General features: G+C 38.7%; 2 protein-coding genes and 1 pseudogene across 2 annotated transcripts; all 3 read left to right on the forward strand.

Moving 5' to 3' along the window:
• The first annotated feature begins 947 nt into the window (after window positions 1-947).
• On the forward strand, window positions 948-3397 carry LOC115732747 (annotated as a pseudogene).
• Window positions 3398-9511: 6114 nt separating this feature from the next.
• On the forward strand, window positions 9512-15104 carry LOC115750477 (monooxygenase 2-like). The gene is made up of 3 exons (XM_048272440.1): window positions 9512-9611; window positions 9877-9999; window positions 14536-15104. The coding sequence occupies exons 1-3, from the start codon at window positions 9512-9514 to the stop codon at window positions 15102-15104; spliced, it is 792 nt and encodes a 263-aa protein (XP_048128397.1).
• Window positions 15105-21410: 6306 nt separating this feature from the next.
• Window positions 21411-25209, forward strand: LOC115750499 (monooxygenase 2-like). Its single transcript, XM_030687891.2, has 5 exons — window positions 21411-21691; window positions 21884-21946; window positions 22851-23028; window positions 23134-23365; window positions 24542-25209. The coding sequence occupies exons 1-5, from the start codon at window positions 21480-21482 to the stop codon at window positions 25099-25101; spliced, it is 1245 nt and encodes a 414-aa protein (XP_030543751.1). The 5' UTR covers window positions 21411-21479; the 3' UTR covers window positions 25102-25209.
• Window positions 25210-25593: the final 384 nt, after the last annotated feature.

Genomic DNA, 25593 nt, shown 5'->3' on the forward strand with positions numbered 1-25593 from the left:
GGTTGACTTGGCTACAATAGCTTCTTCTTCTTCTTCTTTTAAATTGAGCGCCACAACTTATGTGTAGAGTTCATTTGAGCACCATAATTTTTTTTTTTCCATTCACTCGAGTGCCAGTCATGTAACTTTTTAATCGATAATTTGAGTGACGTAAATTTTTTTGGAAAGTCAACCACAAGTTTCATCCCACGTTGGATTTTTGGCACTAGGCGAACATTATGAAAAAATTATGGCATTCAATTGATCGATTTAAAGTTATGAAATTTAAGGGAACACTTTTTTAGAAGTTATGACGATCAAGTGGTAAAAAAAAAAAATTATGACATTCAAATGAGCGCCATACAAGATTTATGCTAATTTGAATGGTTTGTCGAATACTTGAATGTGATGCACTTAGTTTGAACAATACCTAGAGTTTTACGGGTTGCAAGCTTGACCGTGATCCGCGTCCTATTGACAACGGAGTTCATCATTCATTGGGTATGATCCTAAATATTTCAAGCCCCCGGTTTTCGAATATCATTGCCCTCCACGCCGTTGTTGTAATATTTAATTAGGCTTCATTTATTTTGCGAAAAATAAATAATTTGGAGAACATATTTCTAAAAATAATTGATTGTATCGCTTGATATAATTAGTGAATAAAAATATTTTTATTATCAATAGTAATTTATGTGTAAACACTTTTGAGAAAGATAGAAATATTTTTCGTTTATAAATTGCAGTAAGCAATACAAATAATCATTTTCTGAAAAATATCTTCAAATCACTTAATTTTGAAAAATATTTTCAAATCACTTATTCTTGCGAAACAAACGCAGTGTTAATGATATTCCAATAGCATTCGTAAGAGGGTACGTGGCCATCAGAAGGACAATCAACCTTCCCGCACTATAAATAACGACAATTGTATAAGTGACTCCTCATCCCCATTCAGAGCAAAAACACACGCGCACGCGCATGAGCTCGAATTATAAGACGGTCATATATGGAGGAGGTGGTGATAGTGGGCGCCGGCATCGCGGGGTTGGCGATGGCGGTGGTCCTTAAGAAGGTCGGTGTCCGAGCCCTCGTCCTCGAGAGATCAAATGAGCTGCGAGCGACCGGAGCGGCTCTCGGTCTCCACCCTAACCCGTGGCACGCACTCGATGTGCTCGGGATTTCGGACAAGCTCGGACCCCTCTACGATCCTATCCACAAGTAAGGCCCTTGGTTGCTCTTTTATTCATGAACACAAACGTCTGATTATTGTGGAATTAGTGGAATCAGGTGAGGAATCAATTCGAAGTTACTAAAAGAAAGCCGTTCGACAATTTCTTAATCACTAGAAAAAAAATAATTTCCCTCGTTAATATTCTGATTTTCCGGTTCTTGTCCATCTGGGGATACATAACAGATGTCCAGACTAAATCGATTCAAGAAGTGCGTTATGCTCCAAATAACCGGTGCATCTCATATTTCCTACCTAACATTTCATCATCCCTTGTTTCCTTAGTTTAATGATTTTAGACGGGAAATGATTTCACGACGATCCGACAGATCTGTCGGTTATTTCTGACCACGCATCCACACACAATCATCCCGTGTTTTGCATGGAGCACTCATTAATTGAAAAATCGTGAGGTCAAAAATGATAACAGTATCGTTAGACCGTCGGGCTAGCGGTTTCCTTTTTAAACCTATCAATTTGTTGTAATCTTATAGTATTTATATTTCAATTCGCGCAAAATGATACAAATGATGGTCAGAATTGTACCATCAATGGGACAAATAACCCCTATTTTTACTGCTCATTTTTTAAGAAGATCGCCAATTAATCGAGTTTGATTATTTAAAACTCCTTTTAGATAAATTTTGGATAATCTAAAATAAAATAAATTTTATTAAGCAGGATAGGAGCCCCACCAAGAGGGGTTCATCGAAAAGCCCTGTTGGAAGTTCTGGCACAGGAGCTTCCTCCGAGTTGCATTCGATTCTCCTCCAAGATAACTTCCGTCGACACACAATTCGAACGAGGCTCATCCATTTGTGTTGTCACGCTTGATGATGGGAGCGTCGTAAAGTCTAAGGTCTCTACAGTTCTGGAGTATCTTCTTTCGAATTTGAAATAAGTCGCGGTAACTTACCGGAACCGTGATTATTTGTACATGTAGGTCGTTGTTGGATGTGACGGTGTGCACTCTGTCGTGGCCAATTGGCTAGGACTTCGCTCGCCGGTCTATTCAGGCCGATCGGCAGTGCGTGGACTGTCCGTGTTCCCGGAGGGCCACGGCCGCCGGTTTCAACAGTTTGTGGATGGGGGCAAGAGGGCAGGTTTTGTTACTCTCAACGATAAAGAAGTGTACTGGTTCTACGTGGGGAAGTCTCCTCCTAAAGGTACCATTAGATCTAGCTTTCATATTTTCCCTTCGTTTCTTTAGCGAGAAATTAATTATTTAAAGAAAAAATATATTTTTTTAAAAAAAATAATTGCTTGTGTTGTTTATAAATAATAATTAAATATTTTCGTGAACGATGAATTTTTTTTTTCGTTTATTGATTTTTGTAAGTGATACAAGTGATTTTTTTTGGAAAATATTTTTCAAATTATTTGTTTTCTGTGAAACAAACGGAGCCTTTATCTTCCGTTCGTTTTGAGTTATAGATTTTTAACGATATCGAGTGAGCTTATTTTCTTGATATTACAAAGAAAAGTAGCCAGATTGCTTTTAGGAGGGCAAAAAGAAAGAAATAATTATGAATGATTGATTCATAAATTGGGGGCATATGATACTCCTTTAATTATGGCTCACTAATCTTCCTTGATCCCTAACGTTTCAATTCATCAAGGTATGGAAAAAGGAGTAGATCCAGAAATGATACAAAGGGAAGTGAGCGGAAATTTGGCAAAGGACTTCCCGCCCGTGTACCTCGACGTCGTCAAGCACACCGATCTTTCGAGTTTGACATGGGCCCCGCTGATGTTCCGATATCCTTGGACATACTGTTCGGGATCCTAGCCCGATCAAACGTCACGGTGGCCGGAGACGCTATGCACCCGATGACCCCCGACTTGGGCCAGGGTGGATGTTTGGCGCTTGAGGACGCGGTGGTATTGGGTCAGCACCTCGGGGACTTGATTTCGAAGCACGGGAAACTCGTGACCCGCGATATCGGGTTTGCTATAGAGAGGTACGCAAAGGATAGGAGGCTGAGGGCGATGATATTGATAACGGCGTCGTACTTCTCAGGTTATGTGCAACAAGATGGGTCTAGTGGATTAATGAAGTTCCTGAGAGATGTTGTATTCTATGGGCTCCTCTTGGCTAGAGTAGTAAATAGTGTCACACAATATGATTGTGGGATGCTTCCTAGTGTCTCCTCTTTGCCTTCATGTGGATCTGTAAGATCCACCTAATTGCCGAGTTGCAAATGGTTAATGGTCTTCTATTTTGTTTTTGACAGGCGTGTTAGCGATATTATGCTATTTACTTAATTCTCCGTATCTCTTAAGATTATGCATATATCTCTTTTGATTGTGCATATTCTTGATTGATTATATTTGATAGTATCTTTATCTTATTACTTTAAATAGTCATATGCCCTATGTACCATTTAGCAATATATCGAAGTATATGGAATTCCTTGCTTCTCTCTTCCGCATTCTTATTCTTTTCTTGCTCTAAAACCATATGAGATTTAGTGGCTGTCAACTGTTCTAAAAGCTTAAACTTTGTTACATAAATGTATGATCTAATAGCTAAATGTTTTAATACTCTCCCTCACGTATAGGCTGGGCTTTGACCTAAGTATGAAAATATGTAATTGGAGAGGCAAATATGTGACGGAAAAAATTTGTACTCAGAATCTCATGCTTTGATATCATGTGATATTTAGTAGGACCATTACCAACTGTCTAAAAGCTTAAGATATGAGATGAAAACATGATTTGACATCTAAATATTCTAACAAGAAGGTGGCGAAGTTTACTACAATTCATAAACAGAAGTTCATGATGGTATTGTTGGTCTCATGGCTGCACTTGTTTTTTTTTTTTTCCCTAATTCCTATGAACCCTTTTACTTGATGATCAGTTGCGTCATGAGGGATTTGATTTTGGGTCTTTTTTTTTTTTTTTTTTTCCAAGTTTTCCTAAAAATCGAGACACGAAACACAACAACAGGTACACCCTCTCTATACAAGGTCACCAAACTAAACAAAGAGCACTTCGGTTTGATGTTCGAGTGAATGTTGGACATCTTTGTTCACTCTTCCTCTTTGTGCTCGGAAGGCTAAATAAAGTGAGCCGCGAGGCTTAATTGGCGATAATTGGCAATTTTATACCTGATTGGAAACGAGCCTCAATTAAGCGGCGGTTGAGTATAAGGACCGCCTAGTCGTTAGGGTTTGGTAATTTGCAACATTGGTAGCTAGTAGATCAACACTTTCGTCAACAATCCTGATCTACACTGAGATGCTTAGTGTTCTCGTGAGGTAGAAGATGGCTTGAAGAGACGAGATTTGGGATTGATTATGACCATTAACAAACTTTTTGATTGATTATTCTGCTGAACGTTGCATGAGGACAGCCAAGTGTGCTTGTAGAGAAAAGGGCTTGCTACCAGGGCCTTACTCCTAGGGTACTAACAATATTCTCCTACGGCCATGAAAGGTGCCGTTGGATATGGGCCGTGGTATATCAAATAATCTATCATTCTAGAGTTAGCATTGAAATCCCCTTTCGCTTTTACACTCTCCTTTTCCAAGTTCTTCGGCGTCCAGCCCCGTCGCCTCACCGGCAACTCCCACTTTGTTCAGGACGTTGTGCTCTCCGCCAATGGCCGGTTCGCTCTCTTCGGCTCTAGGATCTCTTCGCCGGCATCTCAGCCTGTAGGCGACCATTTCTCTTCCGCCAGCGCTTTAAACTTTTGTAGCATCCAGTCTATGGTACTTCACATGTGCAATGGTTTTGTTGACAATTCTAGTTGTAGATCTATGCTCGGTTGAGGGTATGAGTAATTTGTCTTCTGGTTCGAGCATGTCTGGTCGCTTGACTTTCAGAATTGGTGAAAGTTTCATGAGGGCGTAGTTTAATTTCTCTTCTAAAAGAGGCTTCAAAAGCAGGCTCAAATCTTGTTCAACTCGGGAACTAGACTAGTTGAAGTAATTTGAATCCGTTGTCGGGTTGAACCGGTTCCCATTCCAAGGCTGGAACCATAAATTCAGGTCGGTTCAGTCCGATTCCTAAGTTGAACCCAACCTGATGCACACCCTAACCGGCAATGACCAGACCACTAGATCAGTAATTTTCGAGCGAGAATTGATTGTACGGAATATATTGGAACCAAGCAAAATTTTAGGATTATATTGACAAAAGAAAAGATTCAGGACACGATCCATTCCGGACCTTTTTGCCTAGTACCATCTCAATAATTCGATCATTACAAAAAACATGTGAGTCATTCGAGTAGTCACGGCCGGTTCGGTGGAACCGCCGGTTCCGGTTCAGGAACCGGCGGTTCCGGTTCCACGAAAAGGTGGAATCGGAACCGGCCGTGAAAAATGGCGGTTCCGGTTCCGAACCGGAATCGGCGGTTCCGGGCCGGTTCCGGTTCCGGTTCGGAACCGCCGGTTCATTCCGATTCATTTTTAATAATAATTTTTAAAATAATAAATAATAAAATAAATATAATAAATTATAAATTATAAAATACAATTAAATTGTACATTGTAATAAAATATGGAAAAAAAAAAAAGAAGGAATGGGCTTGAACTTAATGAATTATCATTAAGCGGCCTACATATCTTCTTGGGGATAGAAGAATCAAAGCCCATGTAGTTCTTTTTACCTTTGAGAACCCCAACTTACCTCATCGTCAATCGTCGCTATCCGTTGTGGTACCCGTGGCGGTGGTATCTCCAATATCATCGCTAAAAAATTCGTGTTCACGATCTAACTCTTGGTGTCGATATTTCGCCCTCGTCCAATCGCCGACACAAGCTTGAGCTTCCACAGAATCCGGGCTTAATCTTGAACGGCGAGAGTCCAAAATTAATCCTCCGGAACTAAATGCTTGTTCAACCGCAACCGTTGAAGAAGGGGTTGCTAATATTTGACGAGCGATGAGGGCGAGAACTGGATACTCGATTTGGTGACTCTTCCACCACTTCGGGATTTCGAAATCTGTACTATGTTCTGCATCACGAAACTCAAATTGAGTGGTTAAATATTTTTCTAATTCAGAAATATTACATGTTGCCCCTTTTTGTTTTTTTTGCCTACTCTTAAGCATATTATACCCTCTACTAAGTGAACTACCACCTTCGCTACGTGAGGCAGTAGATTGTAAAGATCCGTAATCACTTAAACCATATCTACTACAAAATTCTTCATATAATGCTACTATAGATTCTTTAACATGTCCTAATATATTTGAAATATCTATTGAATCATCCAAATGTAAACAATCATGATAATACACATTCAAATAATCTTGTAAACCGTCTAATTTAATACGTGGATCAAAAACAATACCAACTAAATAGACAAGAGGAATTTGCAAATAATAATGCAACCATTTTTCTCGCATTACTAAAATAGTTTGACCTAATTCGGTATCTTTTTCATATTCACTAAAAACACTACTAATATTAACACACTCTATTAAAAATAAATACGTTGTAGGATAATAAATACCAGATAAAGTCTTAGTAGCATCATTAAAAATTTTCAAAATATCTAAAATTTTCTTGCAAACGTCCCAATGTTGAGGAAGTAAAGTAATTTCGGGAATATTTTGTGAAATAAACATACATAATAAATCTTTATATTCAAAAGTTTGCCGAAGCAACTCGTACGTAGAATTCCAACGAGTCGGAATATCTTTTGGAAATCTTCTTGGCCTTCTCCCATTTTGTTTACAAAATTTTCTCCACGATTTCATACATTGGGGACGACTCCATAAAAATTTAATTGCACTTTTTATTGGGGCGAGAGAAGTGTCAAGAGTTCGTAAACCATTTTGTACACATAAATTTAAAACATGACAAGCACATCTAATGTGAAAAAATTGTCCGCCAAAAGTGGGTTTGCAAATATTTTCTAATTCGGGAATAGAAGCGGTATTTGCGGCGGCATTATCAAAACCAATTGAAAATACTTTATTTATTAAATTATATTCTTCTAAAACTTGCCTAATTATTCTATAAATATTATGAGCCGAATGACTTTCATCAAAAACTCGGAATGCAATAAGTCTTTTTTGAATCATCCAATTGTCATCTATCCAATGACACGTGACACCCATATAAGAATGAATTTGCCAAGGATCACTCCAAATATCGCTACCTATATGCACACGTCCATTGAATTCCGCAAAAAATTTTCCTAAAGATTTTTTTCCTTTTTTATAAAGATGAAAAACTTCGCGTTTAAGAGTATTTTTTGGAATAGTTGGCGCTATGGAACCAACGCAGTATTTATCAAATATTTCATATTAAAATTTTCACCCAGTATTAAACGGAGCATGATCAAGGGCAACATATTCACCTAATGTTTGTTTATAAAGTGCTTCAAGTGAAACGAAATAAAGGATGAGGCTTAGAAGTGGCGTACCCGGAAATTTGTTGTTGCGTATTGTCGATCCCCGCTTGCGTTGGATGTTTTTTTCGTCAAATGCCGACGGAATGTTCCGTAGCCGTCTCCTTTCGTAAATTTATAAGTTTGCGAACAATATTTACATTTTACATTATACTTACCTTCGACTTCATCACGTACCTTGTCGAAGTGTAGCCACAAGTCCGATGTATTATCTCGGCCCTTCCGTTCCGGCTCATTTGCCGTTGACGTTTCTTCGACACCAGTGGGAGGATGAAGACTTTCTTGTGTTGGGATGTGCTCGACGTTCGGAATCGGGACATAGTTGATATTATCGTCGTCGTCTTCCCAACTTGCATACTCACGAGGATCGTATTCATGAAAGGGATACTCGGAATCTCCCATAGCCATCTTGCCCTTGTCAGCATTTCTGCTTCCACTTGCTATTTTTGAGAGAATTGATCGGAAATCCGATTGAGAGAATTGAGTCGGGAATGAGAGAATTGGGAGAATTTGAGCGATTTGAGAGGATTTCGGAGAGAATTCGAGAGATTGCTCGGAGAATTTGTGACAAAAATGAAAGGGGAAGCATATGCATTTATAGGCAAGAATTATTTTTTTTTTTATTATTTTTTTTTTAAAAATTGGAAAGCCCAACGGCCCAAAGCCGTTGGGGGGGGGGGGGGGGGGGGCCGGGGCAGAGAGCCCAACGGCTCTCTGCCCCGGGCCCACTTTTATTTTATTTTATTTTTTTTTGCGGTTCGGAACCGGCTCGGAACCGCCGGTTCCGAGCCGGTTCCCACGTTTCCGGAACCGTGGGCCCGGTCAACGGGCCGGTTCCGGGCCCACGGGCCCAAATGGCCCCCTCTACATTCGAGAACGAGGGTGGCTCAGAAAATCATACAGAATCGGGGTGAGGTTGACTGTTCAATAGAGGCAGGTGGGTGTCTCTCTTGCTTTCCAGCTATTTGGTGTGTTCCAGACAAGCAATTATTGGAATAAAATCAACAAAAAGACAAATCAATCACCTTCTCGTGCCCTGTGACTGTTGCTTCCTTTTACATATTATTTGTCTTTCCATTTCTTTTTGGTTTTTCCTTATATTTCTCTCAAGCTGATAACTTTTTTGTTTGTTCCATTCAGCTTTCCCATCAAAATTTAGGTACTGTTCACAAATTTCAGAAGTCATGAAAATACAATATGCGAGTTTATGTGTGAGGCTCATATTCTATAAAATTTTAAAGTGTTTCGGATAAAAAAAAAAAAGAAATCATTATGCAGGATTTGAAGGTTTTTTAACTAATTAAAATGTCAAAAGTGAAAATGCCAAAACCCTAACCACCGCAAATTCCACCGCCAAATTGGCCTTTGGCGACCACCATAATGCCAAACAGACTTAACGCTTTTGTTTCCCACGGCGATGCGACAATACTGGTCTGAAGCCGAGTTGTGGGTCGCCGAAATTAAGTTAAAATCGACAATTTCCCCCTCGGCAAGAATGCCCCGATTTGCAATTCCCTCAAAATTTCCACGTAAATCATGCTATGATACCAAATATAAGTAATTACTAAATACTGAATATCCCAATTATACGTGCGTGAACAAACAAATTTCATGTATAATCATAACCGAATGTGGAAGTGTAAAGATCTCGTATTTACCTCCGACCATTAATGAAGTCGAATGACAAATCAAAATTCGCGGAACGTTGAACTCGAACAGATGCCTCTCCAATCACGCTCTCAAAACGTCTATGGTGTGTTTTCCAAATGATTGGGTCTAGCGTTGAAGACCCTTTTATATTCTCTCCTTCACATATCTTCAGATAAAGTCGTCCATCAAGACGTTATCATAACTTTGGGCGTCATGACGCTTGAACGAAAAAAGATATCAAAATGTGAGATTACATCATCTTTAATATTACAAAATCTTTAAATGGTTTTACTATGGTTTTACTATTATCTCTATAAGCATCAGTACCTATCTACTTTTTTCCTTAAAGAGCTTGAACGAGTAGTCATTAAGGGTCTGCATGGTAACAATTTTGTTTTTGTGATTCTGTTCCCAAAAGCAAAAAAAATGAGAATCATGTTTGATAACACATATAATTTTGATTATGATTCTAGAAGCAGAATCAGTTTTGAAGAAAAAATGACCATTTTTACAAAACCACAAAAAAGTTGGTTTTGACAAAAATAATCACTTTTACAAAACACAAAAACCTTTTCTTTCCTCCTTTCTTTCGTTACTTTGCTTGACCTCTCAGAAGGTCTTTCGTTGCTTTGCTTTTGACCTCTCAGAAGGATACTCTGCCACGACACTCTTGAGACTCTCGGTCGCGACTCAATTCACTGCTTTGTCCGCCGCTCTTGTGACCCGCCAGCTCTACTGCCGTCATCCGTTGTTCCCGTTGTACGACTCTGGTAAGTTTCGCTTGACCGAGATATGTCCTCATCTTCTCGCTTGAGCCGGATTCGCCGTCTCGTCGCCCGAGCCCGAATAGGGCGGCTCTCACCAGATCGGCGAGGGCAACCACCCTCTTGGCCTAAGGTGAGACTCTCACTCGCTAATCTCGACTAGGGCTGCCCTAATCGAGCGACGCAAACTTTCCCCTCGCTGAACTCGACTGGGGTCACCCTAATCGGACGATGCGAGCATCCCCTCAGTGATCTCGACTAGGGCCGCCCTAATTGGGCGACGAGATGGCGAGCTTCGGCGAGGAGACGATGTAAATGTGAGAGCTGTCTATCAAAAGTATGGCACTGAGAGAATGCTTCCTTGAGTGCTGCAGAGAGGCACTTGCATTTCGTAGGGGGGTTTGGTGGCTCTTCTTCATGATAGAACACGCCCATGTTTGGTAAGCTCAGAGGCAAAGGCTTTGCTGGTGGCTGCGGGAAGACTCCTGGTTGATTTTTAAGACAGGAAAGGATTGTGAGCAAGAAAATATCAACAACACAATCCAATCAATTCTTTGAAGTGCTCTGTGATAGTGGCCTCACAGCTTTCTGAAAATTGTTGGCTTTTAATCTTTAGGGTAAAGACTAAGATAAAATAAAAATATAACGTGACCCACAATTCCATTTCAAGCTTTCTTCCTTCACCACCGGATATGGCTGTGATTTGTAAGTGCCTCTTGATCAGAACCTGTTGATTGTTGAACTTTCATGTCAAAAGCTTGTTATTTTTGCAGGAATCCTTAAAAATTTTCCCAAAGGGGATGCATGAAGTAAACTAAACATTACATAGATTTCACTTGAAGCCATATTTAGCAATTTATGGAAAATGGCCAATTTGATATTTCATCAAGTTTATTTATGTTGTTGCCGATGAGCGGATTTTCCACACCACCTAACTTTTGAAGCCATATTTGTTGTGCAGTGTCTAGTAACATGTGCAAAATGCTCATTGAATTTCATTTACGCAAAACATGTCCACGATTATATCGACATATGCTTATGCGCATAGGGACGTGACAAGTAGCAAAGTGAAGCATTTACATTTTTCAAATTAAATTTTGGATCTTATTTATAACATGCTGAAAAAAAAAATAAGTGTATTTCAAATTATTATTTTTTGTGTATTGAAAATTGATCTTCAATTTACGAAGAAAATTTTAAAGTAATTACAAAATTAATTGATTTAAATAAAAAAATTGGGAAGAGAAAGTATTTTTGGGAACATAAATTTTGTACAGTTATCAAACGTGTTTCTATTCATGAACAGAATCACAATACGGTTATCAAACACATTTTGATTCTCTAAAAACTCATTATAACCATAATCAGAAAAAATCATTATAACCATAATCTGTTTTTGGGAACAGAATTGTTGCCATGCAGACCCTAAACATTCTTGCTACTATTTTCCCCTTCACATTAATAGGCAACGAAACAATATTGAGGCTGTGGCGCGTATATCGATCAAAGTGCAAATTAATTATAGGCATTTATATTTGAAGGATAATTCATAAATGTATTAATTCATCATCTCAAAAATCAGAGCAATTAAGTAAAAATAATCTGATGAAAAAACGGAAAGGAAAGCATTTCATGTTCATAAACCTACATTCGACGAAAATGTGTAAAATTCAACATACACGAAAGATAAACTACATAGCATAAATTCTAATCATGTGAATATCCTGCACAAGTGTGTAAAAGATAATATAAGACAAACATTTATCACTTTTTATTAAAATTATTGTTTTGCAATGCACACGTAAATTTTGGTTATTGATTCTATAAAGATATGCATTGAAGATTTTAAACTATGCTTAAAATGCTGATTGGTTATTTTTATTATTATTATTTCGGCTTGAACTTCTTTGTGCTCCCTCCTTCACAATAGATCATCCAATGAATATGTTAGCTTCTCCACATTAAAGCAGAAGAACTAGAACACATCTAGGGAAAACATTGTCGCATTGGACATACAAAATGTGGCCGAAAAAAAAAAAAAAAGTGGCTGAAGCTAATGGGACGTTGGACAAGTTGGTTGAGCTTCTTGGACCTTAGACAGTTAAACCGATAAGGTCTCGGGTTCGACTCCCAACAACCACGTTTTGGGGACTTACCCGGTGGCATTGGCATACCCCCACCACTCCGAGGAATAGTTTATTGTATGTGAAAAACCTCTGTTATAAAAAAACAAGTGGCCGAAAAAGTTGAACTTATTATTTATTTAAATAGACAGAAAATAATAAATGAGAAAAGAAGAATTTGAAGACTAATAGATTCTTCACAAATTCGATTATATTTTGCTTCCACAGTATGTCAAATTTCTTATTCCTTGTCATATTTTGAAACAAAATTCTCATCCAATCTTTGTAAGTGCTAAATTAAAACCTGAGACCAATGTCTCTATTCACTCAATACATTTTACAAAAATTAAAGCTTATGGACTTCTCACTTAATTTCAAGCCTTGATAGCTTGATCTCGAGGAAGATGGTCGGGGGTCCAGATCACAAGGTACAGCAGAATTGCATGCTCACAAGCACATTATCCATTTTCAGCAACTTTAATATCATTCAACAGACCTATTAAAATGGGTCATAACACATTTCTTAACCCATAAACCGAGTTATTATATGAGTTAGTTATATTCAATAAATAGGTCATAATGAGTTTAAACTTAAAATGAGTGTTAAATTGATCATAAACGGATTTACAACTTTTTAAAACTCAACCCACCTCTATGTCTCTTCTTTCTCTCTTGCCCTCACTCGATTCGCGCTCAGTCACTCACATACTCCGCACTTTCATCTTAGTTTGTATATGAGTTTTCTTAAATTAAATTAAATACAAAAGCGATTTAGGAATATGGGTTGGGTATAGATCATAAACCGGTTAAATGAATCTATTTATGTCACACTATTTATGATCCAACTCACCTGTTTGATAGGTCTTTTCTATATATCAATGTGCACTTTCGTTACATGTAAAATTTCGAGGCAACTAAATAAACACGTAAAAGTTCGGGGCACTTTTACGTTTTATAGATTGCAAGGATTCGCATGATCCATGTCCGTATATTGAAGTATTAAATCACACGATCATATAATGATTTTGAAAACAAAACAATCTATGCGTGAGGGGAGTATTGGTGTCTTTAAATATTAAAGCACACAATTATCTAAGAGCTTAAGTTTTCTTCATGCATATTGATGTAATTTAATATTAAAGCATACAGTCATCTAACAATTTAAATTTTTGGAGCAATTCACACTAGCCTTTCACATTGTATCATGGTAGGGTCATGAATTCAAATCTTTCTATATCCCTATTTGCTTACTAATTATATCTTTCAAGTTTAAGTCTTAGGCCAAAGCTTAATCTACCTTTGATGAAGAGTATTAGCGTATTCAAATATTAAAGAACGTTTTCATTAAATAATATAAATTATTAGAGCTGTTAATAATGATACCATAATTTAAAAATCCATGATCATCGAGTAGGTATAAAACAAAATAATCCAAGCTCCTCGTTTGGAAAGAACTAAAATAACATGAAACAAAAAAGCTAAGGACTTTTTTCGTCTTAAAAATCGGTTGACGTTTTAAACACTTATAAATTAACGATAAGACGCTTTTAAACTCGAAGACAACACAACACAACTAATAAATTTGTAAAATATTATTCCTGTTGAAAATTTTCATTTCTTAATAAAATTGAAATTAGAAAACTTCTTTATTTTCACTTAAAACAAAATTACGAATATGCTGACCAATCAAGCGGCCTAGCTTTTGTTCCTTTCTGAAGGCATGTTGCCTCAATCATTGCAACATAAATACATACACACGAACCTTTTAAAAATATTGTCCAATCAATTTTTTGGGGAACTCATAGGGGACTATGATGGCGCTTCAGTCATTGCTCACCAATCCTCCTTTCGACCCTTATGCTTTGTTGGCGAGGGGAGGGGAAGAAAATGGAAGAGGCCTAGGAAATTGGGCAAACAACAAAAAGATTTATGGGACATTCACAAAAATGTTTTGTAACGTGCTCTCTGGATTCTAAATTGTTCGATGCAATTTTTGAACTTTAGTTTAATTTGCAACGTCGTTCATGAACTTTTTATTTGTTCAATATGATACATTGATTGTTGGTATATATTCAATTTAGTCCATAGACTGTTTGAAAATGTTCAATGTTGTTTCTAACTTTGTATTAATGGAAGGACAACATTAAACATTTTCATGCAATCTAAGGACAAAATTGAATATGAACAAAAAAATTTAAGATTCATATTGAACAAATTAAAAGTTCAAGGACGACATGCATATTGGGTTAAAGTTCGTGGGGATCATATTGCATATGGAGCCAAAGTTCAAAACTCATTCATGTCATTTACCTAAGATTTATTGAAGATGAAACATAGTGAAATTGAAGAGATTGCAAGTTTTCGTTACACATTTTCTTTCCGCCATGTCCCAAACAAAGCATTATTCACTCAATTCAAGGTATGGAGAAGGGAGCGAAACCAGAAAAGATACAAAGGGAAGTGAGCGAGAATTTGGCTAAGGACTTCCCGCCCATCTACCTCGACGTGGTCAAGAACTCTAATCTTTCAAATTTGACATGGGCCCCGCTGATGTTCCGATACTCGAGGGACGTCCTATTCAGTAAATTAACCCGGGAAAACATCACGGTGGCTGGAGATGCTTTGCACCCGATGACCCCCGACTTGGGCCAGGGGGGTTGCTCGGCGCTCGAGGATGCGGTGGTATTGGTTCGGCACGTTGGGGACTCGATTTCCAAGCACGGAAAACTTGTAACCTACTATGTGAAATTTGCCCTAGAGAGGTACGCAAAGGAGCGAAGGTGGAGGGCGGCGACTTTGATAACGGCGTCATATTTGTCCGGTTGGGTGCAACAAGACTGGTCTGGCCGATTGATGAAGTTCCTGAGGGATGTAGTGTTCTATAGGCTGCTCTTGACTAGAGTAGTACGTAGTGTCGCACAATATGATTGTGGGAAGCTTCCCAGGGTTTTCTATTTGCCTTCATGTGGATCCGGGATGTCCATCTAATTTCTAAGTTGCAAATGGGTAACTTCCCTTCTCATATTTCGTTTCGTTTTGTTTTTTATTTTATTTATGGAATATGATGAAGCTAGTTTATAGTAATTCATAAGGGAAGAGTGCATGGTTTGTTTATATGATGGACACGCTTACATGTTGCCACCACATAATTTGCCACTTCTTAATAGCATTTGGTCTACATTTTATTAAACGTCTTATTCTAGTGACATTAAATAAAAAATCGACTTTGAGGTCTCATAAAAGGTCTTTTTCATGCACTTATCCTACCAATCCGCAAAAGGTACATCTATTTGTAGGATTATCGATTTTCCTGAACATTTTGTAATTCTTTTGTCACATAATTTGAAGAATGTTTGCTAGAGAACAAGTCCACTAATTGCGGTTACCTTTTCATGACTATAATTTATTAACTTAAACTTTTGAGTGAAGATGGTTCCAACTAGATATGACAACCAAGCTTGCACTTTGCCCTGTCCTAGGCGATTTCCCCATATGAAGATGTAGGACTTTTACTGTGGACTCCTAACAAATGGTATCAGAACGAATGATTGATTAGTGATCCATGCCCAATATGTATTGTTCGCAGCAAGTGGCGAGGGAACCAAATTTCGAGCTCGTCAACATATCCAATTAGACTCACTTTCACTCAAAAAGCTTAAGCTAATGAGTAATGAGTCAACTATGATATATTAACCGCTTAACACTACGCCAATTCTTTAATGTGAGACTTCTCTAACACAGTTCATTTATGCATCCTAAAAATCTCCCCATCACGTGTGAGCTCATTGTTTGGTACACTCCCCTTTAATTTTAGGCATCCTCATCTCTTCCATGTCATTGCAATGCACCAGTAACTATGCACCATAGCCAACCAACATCAACTGCTAACTTGAGATTGCATCACCTATGGTCTCTATCTTCCGTCTCCAGACCGATTGTCCATGGTCTCTTCTCACCAAAACTTGCCTTACCGGACCAACTATGTATGGTCTCTTCTCGTCGGACCAACTATGATGGTAATTTTCACTCAAAATAAGCATAGATCATGAGATTTCTTCCTTAATATATTCACCAAACACCGGGACAGATTGGAGGCCTACCAATCAACCATCGGCTCTGATACCATTTGTTGGCAGCGCGTAACGTAAGTCCGATACCTTCACCCAGATAAGTCGTCAAGAGGGAGCCTAAGTTCGAGCTCATCAATATATCTAGTTGGACCTACCTTCTTTCAACATCTTAAATCAATTACTTATGGGCCAACTAGGATATCCACATCAATTCTTCGATTTAAAACTTCTCTAACTCAACTCACATATGCATCTTAACATATATCTCCAACAACCTTTGTGGTTCGATTTGGTGGAAGAAACCTGGAGTGAAGGTGGAATAGTGGTGTAGCAACACAATCTCGATGACATTAGTGGTTTAGCCCAAAGAGAGCATTGAGGATGAAGGTGAAGGAATCATGTGACCTACGTGATTTTTGGGCAGCCTGCCCGATGGTTTGGCGAAAGAAACCTATTTTTATGGTTCTATTCGGAGAAAGATGCTAGGAATTATATCTTTATGTTTCGATCTAGAGAAAGAGACTAGAGATAAATGTAGACGTTTTTGTTGCGGTCATCACAAGGCAACAAAGTGAAAGTTCAAGTTTAACATGCTGATGCAGAAGAATACCTAAATTAAGGGAAAACAGACAAAACACTAAGCTTACGTGTGATGGGTTGATTGTTGTGATGTGGACTAGTCATTATATATGTACTTGACCTATGACTCATTGGTTTAAAATTCTACGTGAGTGTGTGTTCAACTGGATAAGTTAACACGGCTCGGACTTGAGTTCCCTTTAATGATCTCCCCCAATAGAGATATCAAATTTGTGCTGCACATTCTCAACAATAACAAACCTCACGTTCATCGACAAATCGTCCAAAACCAATTGTTCTTTTTAATCACAACTATTCCATCCGAAGAAGCCATTCAAACAGCCGTTGCATGGCCACAAGCGTGAGCTCCTTTGAGACAGAGCACACGTGAGGGAGAGAGGCTTGTTGGCAACGTCATTTGCCGTTGGGGACAATGAGGGGTCAGTTTGGTCGATGATGAAGAGGGGCTGGGGCTATTTTTCATCAATGAAGAATATTTTGCTTTGATTTTGGAGTCCTTTGAAGTTACGACTTGAGGCGTAATTGCTCGTAGTTCCCCCAATTTGAAGACCACCAAAACGATGTCGTTTGGGCTGTAAATCCACATCAACAAGCGACTGAAATTGGGACATAAAAGGAGCTCTAATGGCGACACTAGATGGAAAGTTGATGGGGGCAGATTTGGGTATGGAGAATTTGTTAGGAGACAAAAAAATTCCGGGTCAGAAATTTTACCCTATTTAAAGTTAGTGTTTTCTTTTTTTTTTTTTTTCCTTTTTAAAGGAATTGGGAAATAAAAGGGGAACAAGATTCAAAACACGCATTCGGCGCTATTGATGCATCCAAAGGTTCCGAACGAACTGGGCCCAGATCTCGTTTCAGAGGGCCACAAACTTTCGTCTTGCTGGGCCTGTTGTACCCACTTTATAGCTGTTTTCTGTCCTTTTTGTCCTATTTTATGCCCCCCTTTTTTTTTTTGCTAGAGTTTTGTTATACAGTTGTCCAGACCACAGAGCACATGAAAGGCAGTGAATAGTTTTCGTCCTCTTTGGGTCCTAGAAGTAGATGCAAGATGGCGATGCATCTGAAAGTTTCTGGAAAGGACCTGACAGATAAATAATAGCCGTCCTGCTTTGAGTAGACCCTTTGGAATTAGGTACCAAATTGATGGACAACATGTTTTTGGGGACCACCTTTAAAGGAAGAGTTTTCATTTCTTGTTGAATGAGAGTGACTTATGAGAGTTTGTCCTTAGTTTTCATTTCTTGCTGATGGTCCATTTCTGACACTAGCCAATTCATAGGTTTAGTCCTTTCGTTTTCAGTTTAAAATCATTCGTCATGAGTGATGAGTCGGTGTAAGCATGTTTGAAAGGAGATAAGCTGCTTCAAATCTATCATTAACTAAAAAAATTCTTTAAAGTACAAACTACTTTTTCCACGATACCCCTCGGGACATCTAAATACCAATGAAAACCCTAGACCCTTAGAAACTTAAAACTTCATTAGGTCATCTTGGCCACCTTCTTGCCCTATTATGCCTTGAGAATCACTAGTCCGTGACAATTGCTCTACAAATTGTTGGTGTATGTTTGGAGCTTTCATTATAAGAATCAATGACCGTGAAAGTGACAATATTGTCATCGCTCCTTTTACCCTCATTTGTATTATTCATATTCAACACATTAAGAGATAAAGCATTATCTTCGAGACACTTTCCTTTTAATTGAGTTTTTCTCTGCCATCTGGGGTGGACCAAATGAGAGAGTGAGCAATAGATCGAGCGGAAGGTTAAGTTTAGATGACTCTAGTATAGGGTGAACGACTCGAAGGAAGCTCAAAGTTTCGCACAATCGCAATCTCAAGTGTCCCGGCGGGGCCCTCACACCAGCATGACCACAATCACTCTCTATCTCCCTTGACTTTTTATGTTATTACTGTCGTGTCAAAATAAGCATGTTTAAATCCGCTGTGGTTGTCCACATGTGTTTTCTGAATTTCTCAAAAAAAAAAAATCATTTTACTTATTTAACAATTAACATTGATCGTTCAACTCTCTTTTGGCTTAGCAATGTTGTTTAACTGTGCTGCTTTGTATGTATGTATGTATGTATGTATGTATGTAAAGCTGTAGATATTAAACGGCACGATTTTTGCATTAAGCAGGAACGGAGCCAAATCGGCTCGCCGAAAAGTCTTGTTGCAAGTTATGGAAGAGGAGCTACCTCCAAATAACATTAAATTCTCTTCCAAGATCTCTTCGGCCAAAACCCAAGTAGAAGGAGGCTGATCGATTTGTATGGTTGACATTTGATGAAGGGGCCACCATAAATTCCTAATATTATTTAGGAGATTGAAGACGCATTTGTTTCACAAAAAATTAGTAATTTGAAAAGTATTTTCCAAAAGGTAATCTCTTATATTGCTTATAAAAATAAACGAATAATTTTTTTTATATATTTTTATCGATACTAAAAGCATTTTTCGTTAACTAATTTTTCTAAATGATATAACCTATTATTTTTTGAAAAATGTTTTTCAAATCGCTCTTTTTCATGAAACGAACGACCCTGAAATGATAAATAATTTGCATGTATCACTTGTACGATTTGGTCATTTAATTATTTATGCAAGTAAAATTTCTAAAAAAGAAATGGTTTTTAGAGCCGGGATTTTAAGTATATGACTTTGTAGAAGGTTATCAAATCTTTTATAGGGTCAAGAAGGGACACAAAGTTAAAAGTTGATGAAAAAGCTTTGAAGGTTCATGAACATTTAAACACTTTGTTAGAAATGAAATTTATTGCTTTTTGTAGTATTCGAGTTCGTTGTAATTAGGAAACTTCAAGAAGGATAAATGAATAGAAATTAGCTCATAAGTTGTTGTCGGAGCTTGACGGCAAAAAACATGCGGACATAGTATTTTTTGGAGCGACTGATATATCCCGAAAAGCATATAGGGTTGTAGTTATCAAGAGTGAAAATTCACTGAGTTGAGGTTACTTGCGCATTCTATAGGCCTTGTTTATAATATTGGTTGTTTAGAATGGACACAGGTTTCATTGTTTATGTACGAATGTTTACAATGGACATTGGTTTCTATGTTTATGTATCGAAATGTAATATCAGGTAACTAAGCCAATTGTAGCTTTTGTGTTGGAATACTTATCTCTCTTTTGCACCTAGTGTTTTTTAAACCAAGGTTCATTACTTTTAGGACAAATACCATAAGATACACCAAATTACGCTAGACACAAATACTTTTTTTTTTTTTGTGTGTGTGTCGCTAAAAACCTAAACATGCCTACTATGACTCAAATACCTTGAACATTTTTTTGTGTCATGAAAAAATCGAAACTTATCCATGTGTGACATATATACCCTCTATTATAGTTCCATCTAGGGTATATTTGTCACATTGGCATAATAAGTTTATGGTTTTTATGACAATTTTTTTTTTTTGGAGTATCTATGTTACAATGGGCAAGTTTAGAATTTTTAATGACAAAAAAAAAATATTGGAGTATGCAACGTCCTGGGTACTTTACTCCACGATTTTTATTTGTTTTTACGGTTTTATTATTTTCTCCCCCTTTCTTTGGACACCAAAAAACGACGGTAGGTGAACTAAATAAGTAGACATAGCAACTTCCAAAGCTTTTACAAACATACGTAGTTTTATACATATGCATCATGTATATTTTATAGTACATCCTAACCTTCCGTTTGCTATGTACATTATTCAAAATTTTGGAAGGTTACTCGATGACTACCGTAGTGCCCCTCCTTACTATTGCTAAGCTGCTATGTGACGACCCAGAAACTATATCCCATTATTCTACCGCTATTTAATTTATTTATTATTTTCTGCCAACCTTTTTTGTTACTAAAGTGAGAAATAGATGAGAAATTCAAATATGTGGTTGAATATGTAGATTTTGGTGCATCAATGAATTTATACTACGATGCGTGCTCATAGAAGATGAAATTATTGACATGTTGTATTGGGATTGGATGATAAGTACATAAATAATATAAGATGCATGTTGTAATTCTCCAGTGCATGAATATTTCATTATGAATATGATATTAATTAACGAACAAGTCAACATACAACTAATAAATGACACTCGTTGAATTATAATGATTCCTATAAGTGTTATGTGACTCGTTACTCATTATCATGTTGTAATTCTATAACTCGTTGGCCTTTTAACATCATCTTTGTATGAAGAGAAAGAGCATATAAGACCTATTATCATTGTGTTGTTGCTAATATATAACTTGTGATTATCGGGGTGGGCACATATACACTCTAAATGATAGCATTTGGCTCTGATATCATGTTAGAAAGCTTAACTCAAAAGCATAAGTTCTTTAGTGGAGGGAATCATATGTACATACATAACATGCCCTCTCATTTTCACGTGATATTAATGTTTCAAAAAGAGGCCAAATCAAATGGTCTTGTTCGGAGTTTCGAACAAGCTCGCCACCCTCTATGAAAGTTTGAGGCGGCTAAACAAATACGGTTGTCAATTCTTGCGACAGCGCCGCCTATTCAACGGTAGGTGAATTAATGGCATCTAAGACATCTGGGAGTTACGAAGCACACGATATAAATAGCAGCCATAAGATAAGAGACTCCGTATCCCAATTCAAGAACAAAACACACGCACACACACTCACAAGCTCGGATTAGAAGAGGACTATATATGGAGGAGGTGGTGATCGTGGGCGGGGGCATTGCGGGGCTAGCAACGGCGGTGGCCCTTAAGAAGGTCGGTGTCCGAGCCCTCATCCTCGAGAGATCGACGGAGCTACGAGCGATCGGGGCAGCTCTCGGTCTCTTCCCTAATGCGTGGGTCGCACTTGACGCGCTCGGGGTTTCGGACAAGCTCGCGGCCCTTTATGCTCCTTCGGACAAGTGAGGTCCTTGTTTGCTCCTTATATATGATTGGAAAGTGTCCTTGCTTGCTCCTTATACATGAAGCCGACTCTTGGAGGGTTAAAGATCTAAGATGCTTGATATTGAATCTATTTGACACTTTCTCATTAAGTAGAATAGTTAATTTTCCTTTATTGTATTCTGATTTTTTTTTTCGTGCTTGTCTATCAGGGGATACGTAACTAATGTCCAAACCAAATCGATTCAAGAAGTGCGTTATGCATCAAATGACCGGTGAATCTCAAATTCCTCTCATATTTTCTACCTACCCTTAACTCATCACCTATTTCCTTAATTTACTTTTGTAATGTTTTAGAGCGGTCAATTTGTGGTAATCTTCTACTACATATTCTATTCGGACAAAGTGCTACAAATGACCGACGGAAATATACCATGAACTGGAATTTAACCTCTATTTTTACAGCTCATATTTGTAGAAGATCTCCAATCAATTAAGTTGGGAACATTAACAAAAAAGTCATAAACCTATTGCAATTGTGCAAATTTGGTCATAAACTTTTTTTCTGCCAATTTAGTCCAATTTTTTTGCATTTATGCCAATTTAGTTTATCCGGCCAACGTTGATTGGAAATTGCTGATGTGACGGTGTCAGTGCCGACGTGACAATTTTTAATATTTTTAAAAATGATTTATTTATTTTTTCTTTTTCTTTTTTTTCTTCCATAACTTCTTCCTCTAGCCGGTCGACGAGGTCCAATGATCGGCCATTCGTCGGCCTCAGGCAAAGCTTGCCCTTGCCTGTCCCTGGCGAGGCCGTCCTTGCCAAGTGTCGAAGATAAAAGAAGAACAAAAAGAAAATAAAAATAAACAAAGAATAATTTAAAAAAAAATTAATATCATTGAAATATTACCACGTTAGTACCGACGGCGTCAAGTCAATGATTTCTGGCTAGAATTGTCCGATAGATCGAATTGGCACAAATGCAAAAGGTTTATGACTGAATTATCATAATTGCAATAGGTTTAAGAATTTTTTGGTAATTCTCCCCAATTAAGAATGATAATTTCATCCTCTTTTGTTTAGATAAAATTAGATGATTTATCTAGATGATGTTCATCCTATGCATGTGTTCATCGTGCGCCAATGGTGGAAAACCATGCCTTGTGCATTAAGCAGGGATGGAGCTCCACCAAGAACAATTCACCGGAAAGTCTTGTTGGAAGCTCTGGCAGAGGAGCTTTCTCCAAATACCATCCGGTTCTCTTCCAAGATAACTTCCGTCGAAACCCAAGTAGAACAAGGCTCGCCCATTTGCATGGTCACGCTTGATGATGGGACCGTCATAAAGTCTAAGGTCTCTACAGTTCTCTCGAGTATACCTTCCTTTCAGAAATTGAAATAAGGCGAGGTGACTTGTCGGACTTTAATTTATCCGCCACCGTGATTACGGTACGTGTAGGCTGTTATCGGATGCGATGGGTTGCACTCTATCGTGGCCCGTTGGCTTGGTCTTCGCCCGCCGGTTTGTACAGGCCGGTCAGTAGTGCGCGGATTGTCCTTGTTCCCGGAGGGCCACAGACTTGAGCCCGGCGTGATTCAACAATTTGTAGACGTGGGTAAGAGGGCAGGTTTTATTGCTCTCAATGACAAGGAATTGTACTGGTTCTGCGTGGTGATGGGTTCTCCAAAAGGTACCATACATAAGATTGAATTTATATATTCTGCCTTCTAAACATGATGGTTTTTTCTTCTTCTTCTTTTTTCCATTATAGGGAGTGAGTCGCTCTTTCCTTTATATACTGCAATGGAAAGGTAGCCAGATTGCTTTTAGGGGAAAAAGAAGAAATAGTTATGAATAATTGTCTCATAAATTGGGGGGAAATTTCAAAAGAGGCCCGAAGTACCTTCATTTTCTCAAATAAGAACCCGACCTTAACCTTATTTTAAATAAGGGCCTGAAGTGCTCTCATTATCTTAAATAAGAACTTGAAGTGGAGACTGTTTCAAATAACACTTGAAGTGACCTTATCAATCTCAAAAGAGGGATCCGACTCACCAGTTGCTGAGGGCATTTCGATCATTTGGTATTTTTATTATTTATTATTTTCTTTTTTTAGTTTTCAATTTTTTTTTTAAAAAAACTAAGAAGTGAAACAAAAAATGAAACACAAGCGGGAGGGCAGCCCCTCCCGCTTGTGGCTGCCCGTCGAATGCTAGTGGGGCGGCGGCTAGGGCCAATGGGGTCGCGGGCGCCTCGGCTAAGGCCTGGCGGCCCTCGCTCGAACCGAGAGAGGCCTCGACCCTCGACGGAGGTTCGACAACCATCGCCTTGGACTAGCGGCCCTTGCCTAGATCTAGGAGAGGGTGCTCACCCTCGCCTCCGGTCGATGGGGTCGTCGGCCCTTGCCAAGATGCAGGTGATCTCTCCCGCCATCGTCGTCACCCCATCGACGTTGGGGCAGCATCCCTAGGTGGGAAGCCCAAGCCCTCCCCCAAAAAAAAGTGCTTTCCTTTTTTTTTTTTTCACTTTTAGTTTTTTTTTTATTTAGTTTAACTAAAACATAGGTTAAAATTGTATTTTGACGAAAATTTCCTTGATTGTTTGAAATATTTAGCCGGCTAGCCAGTCAAGAAAGTCAGGCCCTTATTTGAAACAATCATGGCCACTTCAAGCTAGTATTTAAGAAAATGATGACACTTCGGGCTCTTATTTGAGGAAATGAGAGCCTTTGGGGCTCATAATTGAAATTTTTTCTAAATTGGGGGAGGACTGTATAATAATAGCTCACTGGACTATGACACCGCTTTAATTATAATAGCTCACTAATCTTCCTTGACTCCTAACGTTTCAATTCGGCAACGTGTAGAAAAACTAGATCCAGAAATGATACAAAGGGAAGTGAGCGAGAATTTGGCAAAGGACTTTCCCCCCGTGTACATCGATGTCGTCGAGCACTCCGATCTTTCGAGCGTGACATGGGGCCCGCTGATGTTCCGATATCCTTGGGACGTCCTGTTCGGAAACCTAGCCCGATCAAACATCACAGTGGCCGGAGACGCTATGCACCCGATGACCCCTGACATGGGCCAGGGCGGATGTGCTGCGCTCGAGGATGCGGTGGTATTGGGCCGGCACCTGGGGGACGCGATTTCCAAGCGCGGCGGCGAACTCGTGGCTCGAGACATCGGATTCGCTATACAGAAGTATGTAAAGGAGAGGAGATTGAGGGCGACGGCGTTGATAGCAGCGTCGTACTTGTCGGGGTGGCTTCAACAAGGTGGGTCCAGTCGATTGATGAGGTTCCTAAGGGATGTGGTGTTCTATAGGCTTCTCATTACTAGACTATTCAACGCGACACGATATGATTGTGGGAAGCTTCCTAGTGTCTCCTCTTTACCTTCATCTGGTTCCAAAAGCTCCATCTAATTACCCTGTTGCAATTCATATCTGAGAACTCCATGTAACGGTCTTATAATTTGTTGTCAATAAAGGGTGATGGAGTTTATTGCAATCATATTGGAAAAGTTCCTGGTATTGTTTGTCTCGCGATCGTCCTCGTATTTTTTTCTTTTTGGTCAATTCGTAAGAACCTGTTCACTTGATGATCAGTTGCATCATGGAGGATTTGATTCGGGACACTTCTTTCTAAGTTTGTGTTGCGCGGAACAAACGATCGAACAATAAATAGACAGAACAAGAAAATAAATCGGACACCGGATGTACGTGGTTCGGTCGTAGAGACCTACGTCCACGGGAAGAGTAGCAACGAATTCCACTATAGAACGAGCGATACACGGAGATTACATAACCACATTCGAGTAACTCAAACACTCTCGGTGTTTCCCAAACCCCAATTACATCCAATAACGCACACAGTGTTTAGCCCCCAATTCCTAACGATATTCTCGCAAAGGAATT

This window comes from Rhodamnia argentea, chromosome 11 (assembly GCF_020921035.1).
Source record: "Rhodamnia argentea isolate NSW1041297 chromosome 11, ASM2092103v1, whole genome shotgun sequence".
Taxonomy (NCBI): domain Eukaryota; kingdom Viridiplantae; phylum Streptophyta; class Magnoliopsida; order Myrtales; family Myrtaceae; genus Rhodamnia; species Rhodamnia argentea.